The sequence below is a fragment of the Nematolebias whitei genome, chromosome 18 (assembly GCF_014905685.2).
Source record: "Nematolebias whitei isolate Nwh7 chromosome 18, NemWhi1, whole genome shotgun sequence".
Taxonomy (NCBI): domain Eukaryota; kingdom Metazoa; phylum Chordata; class Actinopteri; order Cyprinodontiformes; family Rivulidae; genus Nematolebias; species Nematolebias whitei.
Window position 1 is genome coordinate 38,178,397 of NC_056515.1, and position 9,222 is coordinate 38,187,618.

The 9,222-nt window shown below is 43.6% G+C and overlaps 1 protein-coding gene across 1 annotated transcript in view; it reads right to left on the reverse strand.

The window, feature by feature from the left end:
* Nucleotides 1-1,831: 1,831 nt before the first annotated feature.
* Nucleotides 1,832-9,222, reverse strand: part of whrna (whirlin a) — a 138,119-nt gene continuing 130,728 nt past the window's right edge. Inside the window, exons 11-12 of the mRNA XM_037692073.1 lie at nucleotides 8,118-8,240; nucleotides 1,832-2,499 (exon numbers count right to left, since the gene is read on the reverse strand). Coding sequence (XP_037548001.1) covers nucleotides 2,317-2,499; nucleotides 8,118-8,240 — 306 coding nt within the window. The 3' untranslated portion in view covers nucleotides 1,832-2,316. The remainder of the gene's footprint in view (nucleotides 2,500-8,117; nucleotides 8,241-9,222) is intronic.

Here is a 9,222-nt window from a genome sequence, read left to right on the forward strand (position 1 = left end):
TAGCTTGTAGCCACTAGTTTATCAATTTTAGCTTGTAGCCACTGGTTAATCCATTTTAGCTTGTAGCCATCTGTTTATCAATTTTAGCTTTATTGCTCATTCTGCTAGCTGAAACTATTAGTGGCAGTTTTAGCTTTTAGCTGCTGCTCTGCCTCTTTAGCTTGTGTTCTGTTTGAGCTTTTGTTTGGCTTGATGAAGCCCTCTGGAAAGAGGGCGAAACGTCTTTCCACAAAAATGCAACTGCCCAGATGACCTGATCGACCATTATTGGATGTTGTTCGGCTTCTTTTCACTTTAACTCCTTTCAGTTTCCATAAAGTTCAGCGTGTCGCCGCTGAAAATTATTAGTTTTATTTTGAAAGATGAATCACTTTGGACTTTTATTTTTAACTTGTTGAAATAAAATGGAGTTAAAATGAGTTTTTATTGTTTATTTTCTCCCTGATCAGAGTAAACAAAATCTTTCAGTTTGTTTATGTTGAGGACTGAATTATTTATTTTAATTATGTGTAATATTTAAGCAGCTGCAGCGACTCGATGCTTCCCTACGTTTATTAAAGTTTCTTCAACCACTTTCATCAACAGTCATTTTTGTCTTTCGGCTGTTAACTTGAACTAACCGGCTGTTTTACGGCGTTTGGTTCTGTAAACCCCGACGTGTCGCTCCGCCCGCAGTCGCTCGCAGCGCCTGAAAAATAAAGTCAAATATTAAAAAAAAATCTTTTCATTAAAAAAACGGGACTTTTTTTCCCGCCCAAATACAATTTTTTTTTTTAATAGAATTATGACTGAGCGCGTTAAAAAGTCGTCACCGGGAGCAACTTAACGCTCTTCTCATCAATGTTTCACTGCTTCTCCGGTCCACGAGAAAAACTCACCTCAGAACCTGGACAGGCGGTCCACCTCAGTCCAGGTGAGAACCACAGAGGGGCAGACTCTGTCCTAACTGGTCCTGGAGGAGGAGGTCCTGGAGCTCCTCCTGGGTCCGGGGGTTCCTCTACAAACTGTAAAGTTGGACTTTTGTAATTAAACCCGTTAGCTCAGAGCCTCTCCACTAACGAGGCTGGTTCTGCAGAGTTACGGACCTTTAAAACTGTTTACCTGAATATAAACAGACATTCGTCAGTGGTTCACGGGATATTTTGCTAACAGTTACACGACTGCTCCCCTTTCTTGGGAGATATAAATGAATCCACCTGTGTGGACACAAACTCAGGTAATTCCAACTCGTATGTATGAAAACACAAACCTGTAAAAGTCCGTTGATTCTTCCAGTTTCCAGGATCAGAAGGCGTGAATATGAACTGCAGACCTGCTGTCAGTATTTATTTATTATTTTTTATACTTTTATAGGGTCAAGAGTTCTGGTCCTAGCACTGAGCCCTGTGGAACTCCACGACTAACTCGGCTGCATCAGGAACTTTCATTATTTACAAACTGGAGTCTGATTTTAAGGCTGTTTATTGTTGTCTGTACCTCATCTGTGGTTTTGTTTAGAACAAGTCTCTCCTGAAAACGAGTCCTTGTGACTCAATGACACTAAACAAGAACCGCACACAAGCAATGACCTCGTTTAACCTTTGACCTCGATGACTCGAGTGCATCGTTCGATGACTTAGAGCTTAATATGTAGCCTCTTTGTTAAGTAAAATATGAAACAACAATTATTTGAACAAATGTTTTTCTCTTTTTGATTTAAACGTTAAAAGTGAAGCTTTACGTGAGTTGTTCCGAGTCTGATGTGATTTTACGAGTTCCCTCCGCTCCTCCGGCGAACGGACCGGACCGCCCGGCGCCGTCTACTGAAGACACGACAGAGGTCACAGGTTCAGCTTTAATAGTTTTCATAGAGGAGAATCTTTGTGTGCAGCATAAATCCATGTGTATCTACATTAGTCCAGTTTTTTACATACAGTACAAACCCAAACTCGCCGAGTCGAGCACGTCGGGCGGTGCTACGAGCCGCTGCCGCCCGAGCTCTGGTAAAACAAACAAAAGATGTCCACCGTACCGTCGGGTCTGAGCTGGAGGTGAGACGCTGAGAAGATTCCTGCGGAGAGTTCAGGGACAACCCAACGACTCGGGTTCAAAGGTGGGTTCACGGAACAGAAGGGGGTCTCAGAGGTGGTTTAGTCTACAACTTGTGCCTTTACGTCAGACGCCCCGCGGTCCTGAACGTCCTCGTCTGTCCTCCGGGTCCTGAACGTCCTCGTCTGTCCTCCGGGTCCTGAACGTCCTCGTCTGTCCTCCGGGTCCTGAACGTCCTCGTCTTGTCCTCCGGGTCCTGAACGTCCTCGTCTGTCCTCCGGCTCGCAGCTATAGAGCCACGTTGAACTCGGTGACCAGGAAGTCCACGTGGTCCCTGTCTTTGGTCTTGAAGGCCTCGGCGATGAGGCGCGCGGCGTCCCTGTGCTCGTGGCCCCTCAGGGAAACCCCGTTCACCTCCAGGATGACCTGGCCCACCCTCAGCTGGCCGCAGTTATGAGCCGAACCCCCCCTCTGTGAGACAGAGACAGAAGCTTCAGGTGAAACGTTCAAAACACAAACTGGGTCAAAAAACAAAAACGGGAACCAAACACTGAATGCAGGGGCGCCACCAAGAGGGGGCAGTGGCCACCCCTAAACAATGGTGGCCCCCTTTAGCGTGACTGTTTCATCTTGTTTTCTTTATAATCTTAATGATTAGTAAAATCTCAAAACTGAGTTAAAATAAACATTTTATTTAAAAATGTAAATACAACTTTAAATAAATAAAATGAGGCTCAAAGTGCACAATAATAATTAATAAATTTGAAACGCCTAAAAAAAGATAAAAAATTCAAAGAAAAACAAATAGTAAAAAACAAAAATAAAGCAAAATAAATGCACAAAATTATCTAAAATAATGTACAAATAAATTAAACAGAATAAAATAAAAACAAAGCTATAATTATTTAAATAAAAACTAACAGATAATAAAACACAACCATAGATTATAAAATAAAATAAATTCATCTGCTAATCCCTTTTGATTCCAACAACTGGAGACGAAAATAAAAAATACTAAATAACTTTCAGTCTATACTCTTCACAAATATATATTATAAATATACAATATTTATATTTTATAAACACATATGTAAAATAATGACTTTATAAGACAAAAAATCAAAACTTTTGTACAAACAAAGAACGACTAAAGTTCCAGCGACAATAATCTACAAGTTATTTACAGCTCATGTAATTAGAGACCTCCTGGCTCGGCTTTGATCTTTGATCCACTTTATTATAAAATAAAAACGTTTCCATTAATCTGCTCACGAGACGCAGACACGATTCTTCAGAGGATAAATCAATTCCTGGATCTTCACCAGGTGAACGACTTCACCTGCTTCCACACTGCAGCTCAACTCCGAGGAGAAGTTTAACAGCTGCAGGAAGTGATGTCATCCTTCAGCTCTCAGCTGTCGCTGCAGCAGCTTTGGGCCCAGAAATGTCTCAGTGATTTGTCCTCCGTCCACATCCGTCTGATTTGTCGTCTTTTTTCTTCCGTTTCTTTACAAATCAAGACGGCGCTTGTAGAAACTCATTCTGAGAGCGTTGCTGAAACGAAGGAAGAAACTGAGGACGACTTTCTGCTCAGCTCTGAACACCAGAGGACAAGAAGGGCTCCGTCTCACTCTGTCCTCAGTCCAACTCCCTCCATGTCCTCTTTAACTGCATCTTTGTCTTTTTCCTGGCAGCTGCATCTCTAACATCCTACAACCAATATACACACTGTCCCTCCTCTGGACATGTCCAAACCGTCTCAGTCGGGCTGCACGTCTCCAACTGATTACCTTTTAGAGTAAACCCGAACCCTGAGGGACTCCACAGCTACATGATATCAGCCGACAACGTTTTACAGACACTGAGCTGAACCTTGGTGAGGTGGTGGTGAGCTATGGACACGGCGTCCTGCAGGACGTTACCTTTAAGGTTTGAACAGCGCGCCGACAACAGAACATGATCGTAGTCTAAACTCTGACAGGAGAGGCGGCGGGTGACAGGCATTCCTTCAAGGGACCCATCAGGATGACATCATCACGTTTGAAACTGGAGCGGTACGCCGATGTCCCCGGTCGCTGAGGGATTTGAATAGTGAATGTTTTTACTTCTTGAGATTAGTGGGTTTTTTCTTGGACTGGGATTGAACAGTGACTGAAGTAAACCTAAATGTTTTTCATGCAAGCTGTTCAAACATGTAAGAGTTAAACTGTAGACAAGAACAGAGGGAGGTTTTATTTTTGTGTCTGAGACGGTGCAGTGATGGATCCTGACCAGTGGAGCGAGACATTTTGTCCACCACCAGGCGCAGAGGCAGAGCCAGGGGGTGGCTAATGGTGGCCTTGACCTCCATGGATTAATCTTCAGCCACCTTAATCAGTTGACAAAAACTATACTTTTAAGCAATTTAAAAATTAGAAAACTTAGTTTCCTCAAGTGACTGGAATGCCCAGTTTATGTGGTGGTGGCCATCTTGGATTTTGAAGTAACAACCAAACTTTCAATAGAGAACTGTAACAAACACCTAGATGCAGCAACACGCCAAAATGTAAGTCGGAATTTCACTTATTTTTCAAGATATTTATCTCACAGGACAGAAGGACTGTGTTTCCACTCCGCTCTGTGGTGGACGACAATAAAGTGAGCCGGAGCAACCTGTGGCCACATTGCAAAGATGCTAGCATTAGCGCCCTGACCTGCTAACAGCCAGCCGGCCAGCAGTAGAGCTGTTTTCACTGCATCGTCAGAAGCTGAGACTGAGGCGACCCGGACAGAGAGTGACGGGAGACATGGAGGGCAGAGGACTGCAACGACTCCGTTGTGCTTCCTTTCAGCTCTGCAGAGATCCTCCATTGTTCGGGGAAACCTGCTTTGATGCGATGCCACCGTGTGCCCTCGCCGGACGCCGAGGCCCGGCAGAAAGCCCAAAACAAAATGACACCTTTATGTTTCCTCTGATGTTCTGACTGTCGGAGCTGCTGCAGCTGTTCTCCCTAACAGCTCTGAGGTTCTCACATCATCACCGTCAGAGACTGAAGACGTTACTGTTCAGGGACAGAGCGATGGTATCATGTAGCTCTTTTTCCACCTACAGCCAAAGGTTTTAATAAAAAAACACAATTATAAGAAAACTGAAGCAGTAATCCCAAACTGATTTAAAAAGTGTAACTTGGCTCGACTGAGTTGAATAAATATTCTTTAAATGAGTTGTTTGGTTTCAGCTGAAGACTCCCTCGTGGTTTTGAACACCATCGTAGTAAAACTGCACCTTGGTCCCCTCTTGAGACAATAACTTGTATTAAAGAATATATTATTTTGAATTAGTCTGCTAAAGCTGCAGACACCATCATGGTTAAGATTCAGCTGCATTAAGAACAATCCAGAAATAAAGACAAAGATTAAATCAATTAGTAATTATCAGATTGATGATTTAACGCCAGAACTGTTGCAGAGAAAACTCATTTCGGCCGCCTGTATCCGAGATCTCGTTGTTTCAGTCACAGCCCAATAGATGAGGGTGGGAACGTAGATCGACCGGTAAATTGAGAGCTTCGCCTATTGACTCGGCTCTCTCTTCACCACGACAGACCGGTACAGCGCCCGCTTCACTGCCGACACTGCACCTAGCCGCCTACTGATCTCCTGCTCAAGACCACGGTCTCGGATTTGGAGGAACTGATCCTCATCAGGGCCGCGTCACACTCGGCTGCGAACCGCTCCAATGAAGCGGACGCATTATTTGATGATAAATACGGGATCAAAAATGCATTTATAAAGGGATTTCCCTGTGGTGTGTTTTTCCTCAGGAACACCAGAGGGCAGTAATGTTACAGTGAGGTTATGAGAGTGTTTGAAAAAACTAAAAGTAAAGAGATGATTTTTAGGTTTCGTCAGGAACAGTTGTGTTTAAATAAATAACAAAAAATTAAACGTGGCTGATTTTTCCCCAAGAGACCTAAAGAATGTTCCTACAGGATTCTTTACATCTTAAATTTGATGCTTTTCTATTTATTGAAGAGCAGGCGCCTTTTTGTCTCACACTAAAGTCAGAATATTTCTGTTTGTTGAGCTAACCCCCCCACACCCAAATCATTTATCCGTCCACTGCAGCAAACCTCCTGGTCTTTTCATCACAACCTCACCTTCCTGCATCCTCCACTCACGTGCTGTCCTGTCCTCCAGCAGCTTATTTGATTCTGAATGTGCTGATTTCCAAACCTTTTATTCGTCTCAGCAATCAGCCACCGCTTCTTTTTCCTCCCTTCTTCCTTTATTTCAATCAGCGTCTGACGAGTGGGAGGCTGAGACAGATCTGAAGGGGATGTGGACTGATCGCTGCTCTGATCCTAAAATTGTAACTCGCAGGGGTTGTGCGTTTGGAAAATGATCGGGGCTGCAAACGACCCCGAGCCGGCTTTGATGACGTAAACGACTGAACAGATAAACGCACACACAGACGCCGGAGTGTCGGAGGAAACTAACCAAACGATTTGGGCTGAGCCTCTAACGTTTGGATCCAACTTAGAAAACCCCCAGTAGATAACGCCGACAGGTCATGGCTGCCATGTTTAGCTGCATCACTGAGTTGAAGATTTAAATTAAAGGCCAAACATTCCCAGGAGACGCACAGCGCCCGCCACCGTCCAAGCCGAGAAGATGCAGACGTTCTGGATAAAGTCTTTAAATGGCGTTCTGATCAATGTCACGAGTTAAAGCTCAAACTATGTGTTGCGGATGACTCTCAGCTACTACCACACCAATGTTTTGATCAAAACTATAGACAGTGTCTTTTAAAAGTCACCTGCAGCGGCCATCTTGAATTGGACTGACACCAAACATTATTCAGTTCTAGATGTGCAGCCACTGATCCACCTGCCGTTGGTTTGTGATCCATTAGTGCTAAATTCAGTTCACTTCATGGACTCGATGTGTGATCGTAAAGTGATCCGGTTCACTGAGTCGGTCACGCTGCATATTCAGGAATGTGTGAGCGACCAGCCTCCTTTGAGTTCAGTGTTTCTGGAGATTCAGCCGCTGTCCTGTCGAGTTAGCAGTTGGCCAGAGGACATGTAGGGTCCGGATTACTCAAGACCTCGGACTCTTCAGTCCTGTAACCCGAGCGAGTCAGTAACAGGTCCGACACAAGTCTCCCGTTTTGATTTCTGAGCTTCAACAACAGAACCGTTGTCTTGGGCTGTCCACATTAGCCGGCACTTGATTTTTCTTTGGGTAATTTGGCAATCGTCTGATGTAACTAGGCCTGTCACGATAAACAATAAATCAATTAATCGCATGATAAATGAAAATTATCAACTCGTTTTCATTTATCAACTTTGTTTCTTTGTGTCTCTCTCTTTCTTCTGAAGACACTGGACGACAAAAGATTCAACTCCGGTTCTTCACTGACCCCTCCCTTTCTCTTTTTTCTTTAAAATACTTTTTAACGTTCAAAATCGCGTTTTTGGACGTTAAAAGCAGCTAAGCTACGAGTTAAGCTAACAGGCCGACCTCGGGGAAAAAACCTTCGTCTTGTCAAAGCTCAAAAATTCACGGTTGAAACTCGTGGCTTGATGTGAAAAATGTTTTGCTCTGCAAAAAGAAGCTGAGAACTTGTTTACTGACGTTTTCATTAAAAGCTTTGTGTGAAAAATGCTAAAGAGCTAAAACCCCTGAGAGCGTCAGCCATTTTGAGAACCAAAGAGAGGCAGCCCATGTCACGTCAAGGGGCCTCCCTCCCATTTTTTTTAAAGAGACACGTTGCTCACTCCCTCACTATCCATCCATCGGTTCAAACAGTCGTATACTGCCATCCAGTGGTCAAAAAAGGCATTACACACAAAACTAACCAACATTTCTTTGTAAATTTGACAATAATTACTAATTATTGTCCAATTTTAAACAATATTATCGATTATTGCGATAATTTGTGAGACAATTAATCGCCCAGTGAAATGTTATGACAGGCCTAGATGTAACGTAATCAACGGTAAAATTAGCAGCAGCCTCAGTGGACTCCTGAGGAGTGGGCGCACGGCCCCGTGTGGAGAATCTGAGCTGGTTTCTGCAGGAGGAACGACGTTTTTCCAACTCACCTGTATTGTGACGATTCGTGGCAGCGGCTGGCGAGTGTTGGCTCCGCCCTCGATGGCAATGCCAAGGGTGCTGGCACTCTTTGGCACCCTCACCAGTGTGGAGGTGGGCTCCAAAAGCCCCGGCTTCAGTAAGAGAAAGACATTACAACCAGTTACAAACCAGATTACTTCTGCACAACATTTATAAATCTGAACTCGTCGTCATTTTTATACAAGTCTGCTTCTCTGAGCTTAAAGGTCACGACCTTTTATTATTCATGTGAATTCAGAGCTGAAGATAAATTCATAAATGTGCATCTAGTTGGAGTGAGAGCTTCAGGAGTCAGAGGCCAAAAACACTGATCTGAATTTCATTTCCACAACTTCTCGTTATGCCAACTCTTGTAAATCTCCTGTTTATTAATTTTTATTATTGTTTCTTTGCTCTGTGAATCATCGAAAACATATTTTGGGGATTTAAGGACCTAGTTCAACGATGCCAATTACAAACACTAAGGAGACTCGTGTACAAAGTGCAGGTAAAAACACAAACGCGTCGCGTGGGCTCTTTTCCACAGAAACCACTGATGTACTGAAAACGACATTTCTACAGGTGCTGGTCCAGTGGAGGACGTTTTTACTGGTTACAGTTTCAGAGCTTTCTGCTGAGCCTGCTGCTGTAAGTGACGTCTAACATTAATGGTTATACAGGTGATGCACAGCTGTCTCACCTCCACCTGTCTCACTTCCACATGTGATCGTTTTTTCTTCCTGTCGTTAATTGCTGACCATCGCAGCTTCACACAAAGTTCCTCTTGAGCTCAGCGCTAACGTCAAAGAGAAGGTTTTTAAAATCCACCACCAGAGTTTGGAGAATATTTGACTCATTTCATGAAATTCTTCTTTATGTCTGAAGCTGTTAGACTCATGAATCTTTAACCAGGTAATCACTGTGAAAAATCACATCATGTTGCTGCTGATCTGTTTCATGTTGCTGCTGATCTGTTTCATGATGCTGCTGATCTGTTTCATGTTGCTGCTGATCTGTTACACGTTGCTGCTGATCTGTGTCATGTTGTTGCTGATCTGTTACATGTTGCTGCTGATCTGTTTCATGTTGCTGCTG